The sequence below is a fragment of the Trichosurus vulpecula genome, chromosome 8 (genome assembly GCF_011100635.1).
Source record: "Trichosurus vulpecula isolate mTriVul1 chromosome 8, mTriVul1.pri, whole genome shotgun sequence".
NCBI lineage: Eukaryota > Metazoa > Chordata > Mammalia > Diprotodontia > Phalangeridae > Trichosurus > Trichosurus vulpecula.
In genome coordinates, this window is record NC_050580.1 from 235423039 (window position 1) to 235443839 (window position 20801).

Here is a 20801-nt window from a genome sequence, read left to right on the forward strand (position 1 = left end):
TTCATTTTACAAATGAAGAAACTGAGCACAGATCACACAGATGACAGAGCCAGAACTAGGGCTCTAATGGAAGTCCCCGCACTCACAGGGGGTTGCTCTCTTCACAGCAACATCCCTAGACTACGTTAGTTCCTCGATTTCTCTTCTTTTGTTGTTATGAGGCAACTAGGTGGATCAATGGTTAGAGTGCTGGACCTGGAGTCAGGAAGATCTGAGTTCAAATTCAGCTTCAGATACTGTCTAACCATGTGACCTTTTACAAGTCTGCCTCAGTTTCCTCAACTGTAAAATGGGATCAGATGAAATAATATTTATAAAGTGCTTAGCACAGTGCCTGGCATAGAGTTCTTAATAATTCTTCTTCCCTTCCCTTGTCTTCACCTCTTGGCTATGACTCTACTAGGATTCAATACTTCCAATTTATTGCTTTTCTATTTTGAGTGACTGAAACAATATTGGGAGGCAACATGGAATGGGGGGTAGAGAGCAAGGAAAACCTGCATTTAAGTCCTGTCTTTGGCGCACACTTGGCTGTGACATCTAGGCAAATCACTCAGCCCCGCAGTTCCCTGGGCAATTCTCTAAGATTAAGTTGAAGATCTGCATTGGTAGAAGGAGTTCTTCACTAGGAATTCCCTGTAGCAATAAAAAAAAAAAATCACAAGTCTGCTACCCCACCTTCCACTTCCCCCCGCCCCCCAAAACAAACTACACTCTATCACTGTAGGAGGTAACATCTTTCCCCCATCCCGGGAAGCCAATACATCTTACTGACTTTAAGTTTGTCCTGGGTGGAAGGGGATTTAGTCTGCGCAACAAGTATTTATTAGGCATTTACTTTGTGTCGGCCGCTGGGGATACAAAGAAAGAAAGACAAAAACAGTCCCAGTCCTCAGGGAGATCCCAGTGGAATGGGGGAGAAAACATGAAACAACTATGTACAAAACGAGGTATATACAGGATAAATTGGAGATAATGTCGGAGAGAAGGCATTAGCACCACGGAGAATCAGGAAAAGCTTCTTGTAGATGTGAGATTTTAGGTGATTTTAGGTGGAGGAAGAGAACGCTAAGCCTGGAGGACAGCTGGTAAAAACACAGAATTGCAGGGGGTGGGAGGGGTGCCATTACTGAAGAACAGCAAGAAGTGTGTATGACACAGTACATACTCAGGCCTAGGGTATCAGAAAATTGTAAAGGTAGGAGGGGGCTAGGTTATGAAGGGCTTTAAAAGCCAAACAGAGATTATTATATTTGATCCTGGAGGCAATAGGGAACCACTGGCATAGATTGAATGTGGTCAGAACTTTAGTAATATCCCTTTGAAAACAGAAGATGATAAACAGGAGTGGGGAGAGACTTATGGGGAGACCAAGCAGCAGACCATTGTGATAGTTCAGGCATGATGTGCTAAGGGCCTGTATGGTGGCCATGTCACAGGAGAGGAGGAGGTATCCAACCCCCCCCCCCCCCAGGTAGAATTAACTGGACTTGACAACAAGTTGGGTGTGGAGCACGGTGAGAGTGAGGAGTCAAGGAGGACACCCCAGTTTTGAGGCTGGGTGACTGGGAGGATGGCAGTGCCCTTGACAATAACAGGGAAGTTAGGAAGTTTGTTCTTCAGCTGTGTCTTACTCTTTGTGACTCTGTCAATGGGGTCTTAGCAAAGATACTGGAGTGGTTTGCCATCTCCTTCCCTAGCAGATCATTTTTTTTTTTCGACAAGGCAGTGGTCCATCCATAGTCAAACAGAGGTTAAGTGACTTGCCCAAAGTCACACAGCTAGGACATTTCTGAAGCTAGATTTAAACTTAGGTCTTCCTGACTCCAAGCCCAACAATCTATCCATTACACTTCTTAGTTGCCACTAAATTAGGAAAGAGGGAGAGTTTTTTGGAAAAGGTAACGAGTTTAGTTTTGGACATGTTGCGCTAAAGATACCTATGTCTTCGCCATCTAGTTTAAGATGTTCAAGAGGCAGTTGGAGATGGGAGACTGGAAGGTGGGAGAGAGGTTATAATTGGCTAAAAAGATCTGAGAATCATTGGCATAGAAATGCTGAATGAATAAATGGAGGCTGATGAGACTAGCAAGTGAAATAGTCTAGAGGGAAAAGAGAAGAGAACCCAAGACAGAGTGCTATAGGATACCCAGTGTTGGGAAGCCTAGTCTGAATGAAGAACCAACAAAGGAGACTGAGGAAGAATCAGTGGACTGCTTGTTTCCTTTTTTGGGAACCTAGGTGGCCCTAACTCAAGCAACTGATTATCCTGTCTCTTGTTTCCAGTCTGGATTGGGTTGTGACAGAGAAGACACTAATTTCTTTACTCTCCTACATTCCTCCCCAACTCAACATAGAGTCCTTTGAAATGACCTCAAGATCATTTTACTCCAATCTCATCCTTCTTACAGACTCAGAATTAAGTAACTTCCCAGTGTCATACTGATAGTAAGCATCAAGCTGGAACTAGAACCCAGGTCTCCTGACTTTTAGTTCACAGCAGCTTCCCATAAATGAGAATTCTTCAATGGACTAAATATGAGTGACTACAAAGAAGTTATGTAAGAATCAAAGAGGAGAGGTTGAGGAAGGAGACACATTTTCATGTAATTTCTTAAGGTCAAGACTGATTTCTTGGCTAGGGGAAAGAGAAAAGGGAAGTTGTTAAGGTGTTGAAATCATAATGGTTGATCTGAACTTGTCCCTAGGGGCAATTCTGTCGTGGGAAGCTGTCTGTCCCCTGAAGGTTGTGAGAGTTGGAGATATCTCAAGAATTCCTGAACATTAAGGCATGAGTTGGGGGTAATGATGTTTTCCTTCAAATTATGCCTTCTTAATAGGGTAGGAAGCCTGGTTGTGCTGCGATAATAAAGTATTGAAATGCACCAATCTACAGTTTCATCAATGTGGAGATATCTCTTCCAACAAAGCACAACCCATCATTGCCTGCCCATTCTGTGCAACTAAGCAAATTTGATTGGATCAGGATTCCTATGCTCACCAGCTATGGAGCTTAGGCTGAACTGTTATCTTTTTTTTTTGTTTTTTTAACTTTGCTAGCCCCTTCACTGAGCACCCAGTTAATCCCCATCCCCTGAATAATAGGCTGTGCATGGTAGATAAGTTTGATGATACTGTCATTGAGTCATGTGCTTGAATTCTTCTACTTCAATATGAGTTTAGGTTACAGTAATCAATAAATATTACCACTGGCACTTGTTTGGAAAAAGATTAACCTGGAGGGTTGGGATTATCTATGGAACAAAGCTACAGCAGGAAGCCCATATAAGGATTGAACCCATGGACCTCATAAGCACCAAGCTCTAAGTGACTGTCAGAGTCCAAACTAGCTTCAGGACAGGCATCAAAATGATGCCCCTCTGCCAACCATCATTGCCCACTTCTTGTCTCCATTTCACCAGAGACTTCATTAGTGCCCTATCTTATTTACCTCCTACCAAAAGGCTATTTTGACATCATGGTGGTTGTTTATGTTTTACAGGTGATCCCCACTCTCCCCTGATTCTTTGGATTAACTGATGAAGACCAATGCTTTACATCTCTGCTTTTATCCGTTTATTTGACAATTTCTGCTAACATCTGAATAGACAAAGGCAATACCTAAGGTACAATGAGGATATTGCCCTACAGACATGCTCTTTAAGACTTTGATTGTATGATTTCAGGTTATCTAAAAGCAGGGACATCTGAGAAATCATGAAGTTTTAGAGCTGGGAGGGAGGTTGAAGATCATCTGGTTCAAGCTCCTTATTTCATAGATGAGGAAACAGGCTCAGAGAGGTACAGTGACTTGCTAAAAAATGGCAGAGTTTGGGACTAGAACCCTGGCCTCTTGATCCCCAACACTTTCCACTAAGTCAAGCTGTCTACTGATATACTTGAGATTTTTTCCTTCTTTTTAAATGAGGGTACTTAGACATAATTAAACTTCACTGTATAAATGCAAGATAGTTACTGCACTTAGGGAAACTTAAGTTTATCTCGCCTCCTGTTTTTTCCCCTTACTTTTCTCTTCTAAGAAAAACCTTTGTTTCTTGTGGAAAATACAACTTTGAAAGTTTGGGCAAGATTTTTGACAGCTAGTTGGTGCAGTGGGCTGAGTACTGGGCCTGGAATCAGGAAGACCTGAGTTCAAACCTCGCTTCAGATACTTCCTAGATGTGTGCCTTAACACTATTTGCCTCGGTTTCTTCACCTATAAAATGAGCTGGAGAAGGAAATGGCAAACCACTCCAGTATCTTTGCTAAGAAGTGTCTTCACAGAGCATCAGACATAACTGAAAAATGACTGAACAACAAGAAGATTCTGTGGCATCTTTCACCTGAAAGAAAATTTTCTTGACATCACATTAATTTTTCCTCCTGCCTTTTTCCCCTATCAAATGCTACCCTCTGCCTATTGTTTCTTTGTTTAAAAATAAATTTTGATTTTTTTCAATGATCAAGAATTTATTTTTTCTCCCTCCCACATCCCTCTACCCACAGAAAAGAAAGGAGAAAAAAAATGTAGAAGCCTTGTATCATATAAGCATAGACAAAGAGAGCAAATTCCACATTGTTCTTTTTAGCTCCTTTGTGATCTTTCTGAATGACAAAAATCATTGAGTATATTAGGAATGTGTCAGAAGAAATGGTGGAGAAAACATTTGGAATGCAAGGTAATCTGGATAGAATAGACCATTCTTCATATTCTGCCTCTCTCCTCACTCTATCCCATCAGGGTCTGCAAATGTCATCCCCATCTGCTCTTCCAAAAGAAATGACACTGGGGGCAGTGACAGAAAGCCCCCTAGCTTCCTACATCTTTCTGAGCTAAGCCTGCTTGGGTGTTGTGATTTGCAAACAAGCTCGACCAAAAGGGAAAAATTCTCTTTGGAAAATTAGGTCAACAGCCCAGTTGGGGGAGGGGAGGGAATTCAGACCGCACATCTTATTTTCCCATCCTTAGGTTTGTCCTTCTTGCCCCAAGCAGTTAGGACAGCAGCCTTCACTGTTGCTGGGAGTAGTCATCTAGTAGAATTGTGTGTGTGTATCGATTGTGTGGATGGGCCTATGGTCCAGCTGTTTCAGACTCTTTCCTTTTCCAGTTGTATTTATCCTGATTACTGGGAGTGTAGTTATTAGGTTGAAAGCAAATAGATTGGAGCCCAGACACAAGTGCATGTAGGTCTTCCTTTCTCTTTACCTGCTTAACCGATAAGTTCTGTTCCTTTTTAATTTCTTAGGGACATAGATGAAGGGGAGAGGTGGAAGGAGGGGCCTCAGGAAGGGGTATTGTTTCTCTTCTCTTTCTATGTTCATTATCATTTATTGTAATCAACACAAAGCATTCATTAAGCATCTAGCCTGTGTAAGGCTCTGTGCTAAACCCCGGGAAGACAAATAAAGAGTAATATAGGCCCTCCCCTCAGGGGGTTTACATTCTCCTGGGGAGATTTGGCATATTCACAGATATTGACTATACAAACATACATAGTGATTGAGATGGGAGAATCTCAAAAGGTCTCTTGAAGGAAGTGACATTTTTTTCTGAATCTTGGGCAGGTAGGTGGGGCAGTAGATAGTGTGGTGGGTCTGGAGTCAGGAAGACCTGAGTTCGGATCTGAACTCAGACACTTACTAGCTGTGTGACCCTGGGCGAGTCACTTAACCCCATTTGCCTCAGTTTCCTCATCTGTAAAATGAGTCGGAGAAGGAAATGGAAAACCATTCTAGTATCTCTGCCAAGAAAACCCCAGAAGGGGGTCACAAAGAGCTGGATATGACTGAAAATGGTGAAACAACAACAATGCAGGGAGCCAGGGCTTCCACGAGTTAAGGAAGGAGAGCATTCCAGGCATGAGAGATAGATGACCTGTGCAAAGAGAGGTAAGTGGGAGATATTATACACAGAAATAGTAAGCAGACTATTTTAGCTGGAAGTTGTATAAAGGTGATCAATGTGTCATTATCCTGCAAAGATAGGCTAGACCCAGACAGAAAAGGATTTTAAGTGTCCAAAAGAGGAATTTGCATTTTAATCCAAAAGCAAGAGGGACTCACTCAAACTTCTTGAGTAGAGGAGAAATGTAGTCAAACCTGGGCTTTAAGAATATCCGTTTGGTAGTTGTGTGGAGAGGGGAGAGTCTGGATCCAGGAGATAAATTACGAGGCTATTAAAATATTTGAATATTCTAGTTGAGAGGTAATAAAAGCCTAGGGCAGTTAGGTTGCACAGTGGATAGCGCGCCAGGTCTAGAGTCAGGAAGATCTTGGTTCAAATCTGGCCTCAGACACTTCTGAGCTATGTGACCCTGGGTAAGTCACTTAACCCTGTTTGCCTCAATTTCCTCATCTCTAAAAGAAGCTGGAAAAGGAAATACAAACTGCTTAAAAAACTTAACAAAATGAAACCCAAAAGGGGTTTCAAAGAGTCAGAATACGAATGATGTGTAGTAGAAAGAGCACTGCCTCTGGAGTCAAAGGACCTGGATTCAAATCCTGTCTCTGATTTTGATTACTTGTGTTACCTTAGACAAGTCACCAAATCTCCCAGGGCTTTTGGTTCCTCATCTGTGAAGTAAAGGATGAGCTGACCTCTCCGGTCCATTCTAAATCTTTGATTTTGTGATGAACCTGCAAAGGAGGCCAAGAAGGACCAGTCCCATGGGTAGGAAGTGAATCGGGATAAAGCAGTCCCACAAAAACTCAGGAAGGAGAGAATATTCAGGATAGGCTGGTGTCAAATACCACGAAAGTGACCAAGAAAGATGAGGGATGAGAAAAGGCCATTGGTTTTTTGTTGTTGTTCAGTCATTTCAGTCATGTCTGACTCTCCATATCCCCATTTGGGGTTTTCTTGGCCAAGGTACTAGCATGGTTTGCCATTTCCCTCTCCTGTTCAATTTACTGATGAGGAAACTGAGGCAAACAGGATTAAGTGACTTGCCCAGCATAACGCAGATAGTGGTGTCTGAGGCCAGATTTGAACTCAGGAAGAGGAGTCTTCCAGACCTCAGGCCCAGCACTCTATCCACTGTTCTACCTAGCTGCCCCCTTGCTTCTTCTATTGGCTCCTTAAATAGATTCTGAATTAACCCTAATGCCATCAGAAAGCAGGAACCATGATTGACAATAAAAATTATGAATTTGAAGATTTAGGAAAACCTGAACGATTTTTTCCCAAATCACAGTGCCCTGATCCTATTAGGTCCTTAATAGATGTTTGGAAATATGAATTAAATCAAAACATCTAAAAATAAATATTCATTGCCTGGTTGGAACATTCTGAAATGGGGCTTTTGAAATCATGCTTAGATCTTCTTACCTTCCCTCATCCCCATTCCAAAGCTGTTTTAAAAAGCATAGAGTGTCTAGAGCTTCTTATCAAAAGAAATTTACTATTAAGACAGTTGACAATATTCATTCTCTTGGATCGTTTTGTTTTGATTATACATTAATCACCCCTTTACCTTGAAGAACAACAGTCTTGGATTGCTATTCCAGTAGAGAAAAGGGATCTCAAGGAAGAAAGATCCTTATTTTCCAAAATGGAGATTTGTGAGCTTTTACCCAGAATGCCCTTGTTCAAATTGGTGGAGGTCAAAGGGAGATGGCTGTGCCTTGTGGCCACCTCCCAGAGCAGGGGTTCTCAACCTCTTTATTTTTTTTTTTGGCAGTGGACCCCTTTGGAAATCTACTGAACCCTATGGACTTCTCAGAATAATGTTTTTAAATGAATAAAATAAAATGCATTAGATTACAAAGGGAGCCAAACGTTAGTGAAAATAAAGACATCATTTTTGTTTTCCCAACCACATTCATGGACCCTCTGAATTCTATCCACAGGCTCTTGGATCCCAGGTTAAGAACCTCTGCTCTAGAATAAATCCCTCCCAGACTCTTTTTTTTTTTTTTGCACTGAATTGCTCTTCTATACCAGAAAGAAAAAGGACATAGAACCTCATTACTTTTGATGCCACATCAGGTGACTGAACCATTTCTTCCACTACCATTGTGTTGCAGCGGAAATGGTGTCAGAGCACCTGGATTCAAATCCTGACTTTGATACTTGTATGGACTTGGAAAAAAATCATTTAACCTCTACAGACCTCAGCTGCTGAATTTCAAAAATGAGAGAGTTAAACACCATAATTCTTTGGGTCTATCTCAGCTCTAAATTTATGATCTTAACATCCTTCCCTTAGCTTAACGATGCTTAAGACACCTCCTACTTGCAGCATGGACACTCTGTCAGTGAAAGGGTTTAAGCACAAATATCCTTAGAATGGACCCAAGTCCTATCTCATATTAATCATAAATTGCCCCTTCCACCTCCTCCTTAATCCTCTAGAGGGGATGGCTATAAGTCCTGGAGAGAATATAACAGTCCCTTTTTATAATGTTGATGCAGTACCTGACATTGGTATAGAAAGAACTGTCCCTATCGTCATAAAAAACTTGGGAGAGTGGGCTACAGTTTTTGGCCCTCAAGAAAAATATGCAGACAAAATAGCATAGTGACCAGGATGCAGAGGAATTGAAGGAATGGAAATATATGGGGAAATATGCTTCTGGAATAAAGATATCTAGTAATTTGTTTCCCTTGGCATGACCTAACCCTTTCCTGTCTCAACAGATGATGGAGAGTCTTCTTATTTAGGTCAGACTAGCTCTGTTTTGTTTTCTTATTTTCCAATGAGGCATAGCCACATCTCTGCCTAGTAGGTCATCCTGCCTCCTTTGAAGACTTTTTTCCCTTCATTCCTCCTTCCCTCCCTCCCTCTCTCCTTTCCTTCCTTCCACAAATATCTGTTAAACACCTACTATGTGCCAGGCATTGTGCTGGTCATTGGTAATACAAAGGCAGATTTGAAAGAGCCTCTACACTCAGGAAGCTTATATCTACCCCTTCATGAGTTCAGGTGGGACCCCAGGTAAATTTTAAGGCAGTGTTTGGCTAGCTAATTGACCTAGTCCCTTTTCCTTGTGAGCAAGAGTCCAACCTGATTTGCTGTGGCCCTGAAATGCTTTTCCACTATAAAGATCCTGGGAATCTCAGCTTTGACCCTTTCTTTAAATTGCAACAAAAATTTATTGTTTTTTGAGTGCAAAGCAAGAGGCAGCAAAGTGCCATGACTGGGGGCCAACCTTAGGATCAGAAAGATCTGGGTTCAAGTTCTGTTTCTACTAATTATGCAACCTTGGGTAAGTCATTGAAGTTTGTAACTAGGTGGTGCTGTGGATAGATTGCTGAACTTAGAGTCAGGAAGACCTGAGTTTAATTCTGGCCTCTGATGTCCTCTGGGCAAGTCACCTGATCTCTGTCTGCCTTGGTTTCCTCATTTGTAAAATGGGGATAATAAAAGTATCTATCTCCCAGAGTCATTGTGAGGATGAATTTAGATAATCTTTGTAAAGTACTTTGCAAATCTTAAAGCACTATATAATTTTAATTTTTTTTTAGTTTTCAACATTCATTTCCACAAGATTTTGAGTTACAAATTTTCTCCCCATCTCTACCCTCTCCCCCACCCCAAGACAGCATGTATTCTGATTTCCGCTTTCCCCAGTCTGTCCTCCCTTCTGTCACCCCATTCCCACCATCCCCTTTCCCCTTACTTTCTTGTAGGGCAAGACAGATTTCTATACCCCATCACCTATATATCTTAAAAAACAATTTTTTTTTTTACATTTGCTTAAAACACTAATTGTAGCTATAGATACTCTGCCAGCCATTATTATTGTCACTTAACCTTTGCCCCAGACAACATTATAAGACTATAAGTTGCAGATGAGTTCCTGAATGAGATTGGTGGAGGAAGTCTCCATACTGAGAATTCCTTATACTATCGAAATCACAAGTCTAGACCCTGCTCCTGTCCCCTCCAATCCCCTACTAAAAAAAAAATAAAGTGAAGCAGTCTGGGGCTAGGAAAAGTATACACGTTTAATAAGATAGAGATTGACCCTGGCCTCCTGGAGCTCACAAACCAGTGCTGTGGTTATTAGGCATATATTGAAATGCAGTGTGAGAGGAATAATAGCATTTGTAGCATCCTATAAGGCCTGCAAATTGCCTTAAATATATGGCCAGTGAGTCAACTTTGAGAAACCTAGGAAGGGGACATCACAGGGACGCAGCCTACACTGATACCTGTCCATCTCGGTAGCCTCAATAGAAGGGATGCTTTTCTTTCTATCTGTCAATCAAGTACTATTCCCCCGAGCTAAAATCACTACAACTCTTTTAGCTCCCCCAAAGACATTCACATTAGAGGCACTGGAGTGACCCGATGCAGGAATATCTGCTTTGTTCCTCGAAGGGTTTTTCATTCCTCCCGGATCTCACTCTCTCCTTTACTCCAGCTGGGATGCACCTGACAAAATTGGCCACCCCACTGCTGGGTTTTGCAATCTGGAGTCGTTAGCACCAGAGAACAAAAGCAAACAGCCCTGGGGCCCCAGGGCTAGCTCTCTTTAGGGGCGTGCTAAATGGGCTCTTGGGTGTAGGAAAAGAGCTAACACCGCCCTGCCTTTTGTATCCTCACAAATCTCCCTCTATTTGAAGAGCTCAAATAAAGAGAAAGTGAAAAAATCCCTGGAATATTGGAAAGGAAGACCTTCCTCTAGTGGAAGTTTTCTTTAGGTTGTGGCTGGGAGGTCTCTATGCTTCCTTGTTTGTTCTTGAAGCAAAGGGAATTATCTTGCTCCTTACTCTCCCCAAGGGAAAGAGAGGTAGGTGGGAATTAGAGGGGGAATGGAGAAGCCAGTTTTTGCCCTTTTCATCTCCTGGCTTCTCTTCTCTGGCTCCGCATGATACTCAGCAGGAAGTCTTTGACACTTCCATCTATCTGCCATACTCAAAGCCTGTTCCTTGGACATGGGTTCTTTAATCTCTGCCCTATCTAATTCAGTTTTGGGGTGCATTTTCTAACTGGGCAGGCTGAGGCATAGGGAGAGATGCCAATATAACTGATAAGTTCTCCTCAGACCTTGGAGCAAAGGAAGGTAAAAATATGCAAATTTTGAGGCTGATTAGTTCTACTAAAAAGGGCAGCTGAGTGGTGCAGATCCCTGGCATCAGGAAGACCTGAATTCAAATCCAGTCTCAGATGTTTCCTAGCTGTGTGACCCTGGGCAAGTCACTTAACCCTGTTTGCCTCAGTTTCCTCATGTGCCAAATGAGCTGGAGAAGGAAGTGGCAAACCATTCCAGTATCTTTGCCAAGAAAACCTCAAATGGGGTCATGAAGAATCAGGCATAACTGAACAACAACATGTCCTACTAAAACCCTATTGTGCTCTTGGGATATTCCCACATGTGGGGAATATAAATTTCCCCCCAGAGATTGGCCAAAGGAAATTTTTGTTTGTTCGTTTTTTAAAATGGAGGAGAAAAGGGAAGAAGAGCAGTAAATCAGTAAGTCAGTTTAACCTGATTTGGGTAGCACAACTTCTGTGCTCTCCCCTAGCCCATTTACAGGTTTCCTTCCCCTGATGTTTTGTTTTCTCACACGGCTCACCCTGCAGTTTCCAGAGTACTGCTGCATCTAAATCTATATTCTATTTTCTCTCCAAGAAAAATAGGTCAGACCTGAGGCACAGTTCACCAGGTGGGGTCTCTGAGGGTTTGATTCTGATATACCTACAGAACACTTCAGATTTAGAACCTTTTCCCTTCTGTGCTCTTTCTGACCGCCAAGTTCATTCATGCGGTATGGGATGGTAGTTCAGGTGGGAACTAGGAGAGTTACGGTTTCATCTGTTTTGGAACTGAAAGAGACCATGGAGTTTGCACTTGGATATAGAAGAATCAAGCACCTTGGGGTTGAGTCCCTGGGTCTGTCATTTACTAGCTGTGTGACCTTGGGCAAGTCATTTTAATTCTTTGGTCATCAGTTTTGTTATTGTATAAAATTAAATTGGATTCAACTTCTAAGGTTCCTTCCAGCTCTAACCTTCAGTGATTCTGAGATAACTGAGCCTAATGAATAACATAAAGAGGAAGAGAGGACAGAGAAATGGCCTTGCTGATGACCATTAATGGCAGAGATGACACTTCTGTGATGGGGTGGGAGGAATGCACTGGAGAGACCCAGTAAAATCAAGGATTTTTTTTTTTTTTTTACCACTTTGAAATTTTGTAATTGAGTAAAAAAGCCTCTTATTCGAGTTACGTTTGTTAAGAGCTAGTGAACTGAGTGTCAGGAATTAAAAAGATATCTTGATTTTGGGTAGACTATGTAATGCTGAGGAGACATGGAGAAGGGTGGGCTTTTCCCCTCTCCTCCTGCTTTGCTAACTCAGTTTTCTCTGTGACTTTTCTGAAACAGGTAGCTAAAGAGTAGGTTATACTATCTTTTCTGGTCTTTCCTGATCAGGCTAGCTCCTCCTCCATCTTCCTCCTCTGTTCCCTCCTCCCCCCACCTTGCCCATTTTACCTTGTACTATCGTTGTTGATACAGGGTTTTCTTTTAGCAGCTCTGCCTCCCTTAAATCCAATTCAGGACAAGTCTAGACATAACTGGTGAAGTCATTGATCCTCTTTGAAAATGAAGGATGGAGATCAACAACAAAGAGTGGGTGTCCCAAAAGTCTTAGTGCACTTTTTAATAGTTCTAAACTGCAGCAGTCTTTTTAATTCCTCCTTTTGGACATGGGCATAATGATGTAGTGGATAGAAAGTCAGTCTTAGAAAGACCCAACTTTCTTTTTTTCCCCCTTTTAAATTTATTTGTTTTTAGTTTACAACGTTCAGTCCTACAAGTTTTTGAGTTCCAAATTTCCTCCCCGCTCCCCACCCAAGACAGCTTGTAATCTGATATAGGTTCTGCACATACCTTCGCATTAAACATATTTTCACAATAGTCAAGTTGTAAAGAAGAGTTATAACCAATGGAATGAACCACCAGAAAGAAACCAAAAATGAATTAATTAAAAAAAAAGAAAGACCCAAATTCAAGTTCCACTTCAGATAATGACTAGCGGACCATGGATAAGTCACTAAACCTTTTAGTGTCCCAGGCAACTCTTTAAGATGCTAAGTTGAAAAGTAGGTGCCCATCTGCTTTGATGGAGTGAGTTCCATGTTGAGACTGCCATGCACTGATGAAATATCAGGTCCAATCCAAAACTAATTTGTACATACTCATGGGTGCACGTGCTATCTCCCCCATCCTCCTCTTCCTCCTTCCCCCTGCCCCATCTCCCACTCCATAAAATGTTAAGATCCTTGATACAGGAACTGTTTCATTTTTGTCTTTGTAGTTCCCAGTCCTACCACAGTTCTTGGCACATAGTAGGTACTTATTGATGAATTTCAATTAATCAAATATTTATTGACTGTCTGCTATGCGCTCTGGGAAGCAGTGTTATACAGTGGAAAGTACCTTGGATCTGGAACCAGAGGATCTAGGTTTAAACCCTAGCTTTCCTGTTATTACCTGTGTTAACTTCTCTGGTTCTTAGTTTCCTCACTGTAAAATGAGCAGGTCAGAGTAGACGACCACTAAAGCCTCTTCCAGATCTCAATTCCATGACCCTGTGTACAGCACAGGGAGATAAGGCTCAAATATATGAAACAACTAGAATAATATGTGCTGGTATGTAATTAAACAGATGATCATCCCCCATTAGATAGTAAGCTCCTTGAGGGCAGTGACTGTCTTCTCTCTGTCTCTGTCTCTCTCTCTGTTTCTTTCTCTCCCTCTCTCTCTCTCTCTCCCTCTCTCTCTCTCTCTCTCTCTCTCTCTCTCTCTCTCCCCCTCTCTGTCTCTCGTATCCCCAGCATTTAACACAGTACCTGGTACATATTAGGTACTTAATAAATATTAATTAATTTTTCAATTGATTCTGTGGTATATACTACAAGTGTCATGGTAATTTAGAGAAGGCTGACAGCAAGAAGAGTTGGAGTGTCCAGTGACATCCTTCTGGAGTAAGTGGGACTTGAGCTGGGTCTGGATGGAATGAGTAGAATTTGGATAAGTGGAAAGGAAGGTGGGAGGGAAAGAAAAGAAAGGGAAGGGAACATGCATTTATTAAACACCTACTATATGCCAATTATTGTGCTAAGTGTTTTTCAAATATCATTTGATCCTTATGACAACCTTGGGCAGGTCACATAGTCATCATCATCATCATCATCATCATCGTCATACCTTAGATTTTCATATCACTATATTCTCAAAAGGGCAGCTAGGTGGCACAGCAAATAGAGTGCCAAGCCTGGAGTTAGGAAGACTCATCTTCTTGAGTTCAAATCTGGCTTCAGGTTCTTACTTAGCTTTGTGACCTTTGGTAAGTCACTTAACCTTGTTTGCCTCAGTTTCCTCATCTGTAAAATGAGCTGAAAAAGGAATTGGCAAACCATTCCAATATCTTGACCAAGAAAACCCCAAATGATGTCATGAAGAGTTGGACATGACTAATTGACTAAACAAAAAAAGTTTGCAAAACACTTTGAGTACATATTTGGTCCTCACTACAATTACTTGGTCCTCACCACAATTTTGTGAGGATTGTGCTATTATTATCTCCATTTTACAGATAAGGAAACTGAGGTTGAGAGCAATCAAGTGACTTGCCCAGGATCACACAGCTAGTAAATATCTCAGGCAGGATTTGAATTCAAGTCCAGCTCTCTATTCTGCTTCTCACTGCAGGCATTACTACCAGGGTGCTCTCTCTGACCACATGGAAATAGTTTGCTATCCTGTTTAATTAAGGAGTAGGTTAACGACCACTATTTCAAGCAATCAATCAGTCACAGTTAATGGCCCTGCTTAGTTATTTATGCAACATGTTTTCCCTTCCCACCTCTTTTGTTTCCCCTTCTTTATCCCTCCCTTCTGCCACTCCACCCCTAACTTTAACTCTGAAGTAAATCTGAAAGGGACTCTTGCCAAAGGATGATTTAAGGTCTTCTCTAAAGGTCCTTGGGGTATATATGTATTGTGGAATGAACTGGTGGGGGCTCCAAGTGCAGTCTGGGTGTTTTCACTATCCCTCCACTATTTGTGGCTTATTCAGTTGCTTCTCATGTTACTATAGTCCATTTTTGCCAAAAAAAAAAAAAAAAAACCCAAAAACAAACAAACGAAAAACCTCACAGGATTTTCTATTCACTGTCTTATCTATTTGTATAGATATTTTAATTATTGGCACAAAGGGTATTACCGTTTGCATCCAGAAAGGGAAATAGAGGCACAGAAATTTCTTGTGGAAGACATCTATAACAAGATATATTGTCATCCCACATGGGAATAAAGAAGTCTGCTCTCTGACCTCACCTGGCCTTGTACTCAGTTCTCTTGGAATCCAAGCTTCCGGGAACAAGGTGTGCAATTCAGCCTTGAAAACCAAGGCCACATAGAAGGCAGTGTGATATAGTGGAAGATGTTTTAGATTTAGTGAGCTCTGGTTCTTGTACTAACTACTGTGTGTGGATGGGAGGAGTTGGTTTTCCTCACTCCAGTCATTTGACATAATCACTATAAGTAAGGGGGCTTATTGTTCAGTAGTTTTCCGGTTGTGACCCCCTTTGGGGTATTCTTGGCAAAGACAGTGGAGTGGTTTACCATTTCCTTCTCCAGCTCATTTTCCAGATTTTCCTGAGGCAAACAGGGTTAAGTGACTTGCCCAGGGTCACACATCTAAGAAGTAGCTGAGGCCAAATTTGAACTCAGGAAGATGAGTCTTCCTAACTCTAGACCCAGCACTCTATCTACTCTACCACGTAGCTGACCTAAATAAGGGGGTAAATAACATTAAAAGCCATGAGTTTTCCCATTTTTGGAGTGAAGAAGGGCTAAGTTATCTTTAAGGTCACTTTCAACTTAAAAATTCTATGAGCTTAAATGACAAGCACAGCTAGTCAGTGGTTTCCTTCTCCATTAATGGTAAGCCTTCCTAAGCTTAGAAAGATGTCCTCTAATACTTACTGTGGCCAAAACAAACACCTTACCCTTTGGCCAACCTAGGAAGATGAACCTTTCCAAATTTTGGTGGTCTCTGAGCAATAAACTTGTTGCTAATTGATATGGTTTTATCCAGTGATGTTTATTTGTGTATGCCAGATTTGGCTTAAAATGATGATTCCTGTCTTTGCTGTTAAAAAGTGAGAAGAATTAAATGGGAATGTTCAGTTCACCCATATTGCTGTCTGTGATGAAGGATGGTCACTAGGAACACTGGGAGTGAATTAAAAGAGATGCTTGTTGTCCTGTCCTTCAGGACTGGGTGGCCAACAGCCCTACAACTTGTCCTAAATTCATGTGACTCCTTTTCTCTAGTTTCCAATGGGAATGCCTTAGTATTATTTTTTTTCTCTGCTCTGGAAACTTGCTTGAATTTACATGCAACGTCCTGTCTCGTGGGTGAAACAGATTTGTGTTTTGTGATTGTCATGCCGATGAGAATATTTTAACCAATATTCTTGCTGATTTCAGGTCTGGCTTTGCTCTCTGGAGCGCTATCTGTTTCCAGGACTACTTCTCTCCGGACAGATGTGAAGCTACTCTCTCTTGCTACATGCACAGTGAAAGGGGATCTTGGAACCCTCAGCTTGCATGGGTGGTTTTTGGGTGAAGGACAGAGCTAACTCCTCAGAAACTGAACAGTCTTTGAGTCTTGCATGAGCTCCACAGCCATGCAAGGACATACAGGGCTGCTGTGTGTGTGTGCTGCTAATTCTCTTCTTTCTTTTTTCCTCCCTCCCGCCTTTCCTTCCTCTCCCTTTCTCTCCCTTTGGAAATGCTTCAACAGATGTCAGTCAAAATCCAGGTAAGTCTTTATGTTTCAGTGAGGAGAGAATCCTTTTCTTCTTTTGGGTATGCATGTTTTTCCTGGGGAGTGGTATCAGAGAAGATTTTTAGCACTGGAGCTTATCTAGTCCAAAACCTTTATTTTACAGATTAAAAGAAAATTACAGTTTCAGAGAGTTATTTTCCCAAGACCACTTGGCTAGTAAATGGTGCAACTGTGGATTAAATAATGTGGATTCTTGTTGGATTTTGAATAACTTTATTTTAAAATAATCAAAATATCATCTCCATCACAATTATATGCATATACACACATAAACATATATTTATAATATATGTTTGCATATATAGTTATATACAATTGTTTCCTTCTTTAATAGTTCTGTTTTGATTTTCACATGTAGTCTTTGTATATAGAAATGCCATTTTTTATGTTTGTTAAATTCAGAATAAAAAAAATTAATTTAAAAAAAGAAAAAAAGTTTCCTATTCAGTCAGTGAACAAGTATTGACTAAGTGCTTATTATGTGCCAGGGCCTATGCTAACTAAGTACTAGGGCTTCAAAGAAAGGAAAATACAATCCTTGCCCTCAAGGAGCTTACATTCTAATGGGAGAGAGAGTATGTAAATAACTATATGCAAACAAGATATATAAAGGGTAAATTGGAGATAATCTTAGAAGGAAAGTGTGGGGTGGGGTAGGTGTAGAGATGACTGGAAGAGGCCTATTACAGAAGATACGATTTGAACTGAGTCTTGAAGAAAGCCCCTATTTAATGAGTGTTGGATATATCTAAAAAGTGAAAAGTAAAGCTTTGGGGAAATTATTTTCAAATCATTCTTCAGTTATGATTTGGTATATATTTGGAGGTATCTCCAGATATACCAGTCCTGAATTATCAACTGCTTTTTGGACATCTCTCCCTGGATATCCTGTTGGCATCTCAAACGCAACAAAACAGAGCTTGTCTTTCCCTCTTCCCTTCTAACACCCATCTTTCCTCTAAACTCATTTTCTATTGAGATATCCCCCATTCTTCCAGTCACCCAGATTTGCAATCATAAAATCTTCCTTCTCCTTCATCCCATTGCCAAATCCTGTTAATTCAACTTCCATGTCTCTCTTATGTGTCCCCTTCTTTCCATATACACAGTTCCCATAGTAGTTCAAGACTTCATCACCTTTTGCCTGGACTATCGCAACAGTCTTATAGTTGGACTCCTGGCTTCCAGCCTCCTTCCTCTTTGATCTAAACTCTACCCAGCTGCCAAAACAATCATCCTAATGCACATAAAATGATGCCACTTCAGTGCTCAAATGCCTTTGGTGGCTCCTTATTTCTTCTAGAACAAGACAGGAACTGCTCAGATCAGCATTTAGATCCTGGCCTCGCTTTCCAAGTTTGTTTTAAATGATCTTCCTTCGTGTAGTCTATGTTCTAGTTCAAACCGGTCAACTTGATGTTCACTGTTCTTGACACTCAACTGCTTCTGAGTCTTCCCACATGCTTCCCTATCACTGGAATACAATTCCTCCTCACTTGCCCCTTTCAAAATCCATAGATTTCTTTAAGGCACAACTAATATTCGCTGATTGCCACTACCCTCTTCTCCTCTCCTCTCCTCTCCTCTCCTCTCCTCTCCTCTCCTCTCCTCTCCTCTCCTCTCCTCTCCTCTCCTCCCCTCTCTTCCCCTCTCCCTTTCCTTCTTTCTACTTCCTCTCTTCCCTTCCCCTCTTTTTCTTTCCCCTCCCCTTTCCTCCCTTCCTCTCTCCTTTCTTCTCCCTTCTACTCCCCTCCCCTCTCCTCCTCTCCCCTCTCCTTCCTTCCCCTCCCTTTTCTTCTCTTCCCCCTCCCCTCTCCTCTTTTCTTTCCTCTCATCTTCTCGGCTATCCTCCTTCCTTTCCTTTCTCTCTCATATATGGGTATGTATATTTACATATATGTGTATATGTACACATACGTGTGTAAATATATGCATGTGTTCACTTATTCATTTGTTTAGTGATCCATCCATTCATTGGATTATATATTTACATGTTGTATTCTTGAGGGATTCTACTTGAATAAGCCACTTGAGGGTAGGGACTTTTTTTTGTTTTGTTTTTGTTTTTGTTTTTTTTTTTTGTTTCTTGGCATCGCCAGTGCCTAGCACAATGCCTTGTAAATGTGGTAGGTGCTTAATACCTGCTCGTTGGATTGGACTGGATCTCGTTAGCTGGGTAAATACCCTAAAGCACAGCACACTAATTCTCAGGTACGCTCTGGTTAATAAAATGTTTTCTTTGTGATAGGCACTCTCATTTTATTTCTTAGTTTCCCTTCTTTTGTCCAGTTCTACTACTTTCATTTTTATCGAATGAAGTCCCCCTTCCTGAATTCTTTCTGTAATAGACGTTTCTAGAAAAGGATGAATTCAGAATGGCTTGGCTACCTTAGTGGCATAGTGTGACCACAGTCAGAACATGGCTTCTTGGAGTTTCCCTCTTTAACAATATGGAAACATCCCATCTACCTTTACTTAGGGGATATCCTAGTGGTGTTGCATCTGAGGTCATGTGGCTTGTAGACAGTTTTTGTTGCCCTCTAACAACTTTTCTTCAAACCTTCTCATCTGTGGCTCCTGTACATAAAACCCTGCAAAGTTGGCTCTGCCTTCATGGCAGTAGCTGATTCATTCACTCTAGAGTCTGAGCAAGTCTGGCCTTGGATGAGGTGACTTCACAATCTCTGTCTTTCTGCGTTCCTTGCCAGGCAATCTGGATCCAGTCAGTGGGGCTCCTGAAGAGAGATGCTTTAGCTTTAATTTTAACAGTTCTCCATTCTCTCCCTCCCCCAATCCCCTCAGGAAGACAAATAGGAGATTTTATAAACTAATGTGATTCTTTACCCATGGGCAGCTGGCACACTATGAAGGGCCAATTGATTAATTGATTAATTTTACTTGCCGAGTGGATAAGTTATAAGCAACACTACTGTAAAATACCCCTCCTGGACAGCAGGACATGTCATGAACTTTGTGGGTCTCAGACTGAATGGTATTGAATTTTTAAATCCTGGCATCGTGGGGTCCAGTCTTAGCGATGGTTAAGACTGTAGAAAGGATTTGGAATTGGGAGACTTGGATTTAAATCTTGGTAATGCTATTTACTGTCTGACATTGGTCAAATTACTCAATCCATCTTGGCCTCAGTTCCCTCATCTCTAAAACAGGGGAATTGGACAGTGAATACAATGGAAAGAATGCTCAACTTGGGGTCAAAAGACCTGAGTTCAAATCCCAGCTCTGCCATCTGCACATTACCTTGTGACTTTAGGCAAGTTGCTAAACCTTAATGGGGAGAGGGTCAGGGTGGGAGGGAATAGAGTATTTATTTATTTATTTTTAAATTTTTTTTTAATTTATTTAACATATTTAGTTTTCAGCATTGATTTTCACAAGAGTTTGGATTACAAATTTTCTCCCCATTTCTACCCTCCCCCCCACTCCAAGATGGTGTATATTCTGGTTGCCCTGTTCCCCAGTCAGCGCTCCCCTCTGTCACCCCACTCCCCTCCCATCCCCTTTTCCCTTCCTTTCTTGTAGGGCAAGATAAATTTTTATGCCCCATTGCCTGTGTGTCTTATTTTCTTGTTGCATGCAAAAACATTTTTGTTTGTTTTTGAACATCTGTTTTTAAAACTTTGAGTTCCAAATTCTCTCCCCTCTTCCCTTCCCACCCACCCTCCCTAAGAAGTCAAGCAATTCAACATAGGCCACATGTGTATCATTATATATAACCCTTCCACAATACTCATGTTGTGAAAGACTAACTATATTTTGCTCCTTCCCAACCCATCCCCCTTCATTGAATTTTCTCCCTTGACCCTGTCCCCTTTCGAAAGTGTTTGTTTTTGACTACCTCCACCCCCATCTACCCTCGCCTCCATCATCCCCCCCCATTTTTTTTTTGTCTTCTTCCCTCTTCTTTCCTGTGGGGTAAGATTCCCAATTGGGTATGTATGGTATTCCCTCCTTAGGCCAAATCTGATGAGA

The 20801-nt window shown here is 41.4% G+C and overlaps 1 protein-coding gene across 1 annotated transcript in view; it reads left to right on the forward strand.

Annotated features, from left to right (window-relative positions):
* LOC118829881 (neurexin-3-like) overlaps positions 1 to 20801 on the forward strand; it is a 57210-nt gene that overhangs the window by 19579 nt on the left and 16830 nt on the right. Inside the window, exon 2 of the mRNA XM_036736720.1 lies at positions 16767 to 16784. Within this exon, the coding sequence (XP_036592615.1) occupies positions 16767 to 16784 (18 nt within the window). The remainder of the gene's footprint in view (positions 1 to 16766; positions 16785 to 20801) is intronic.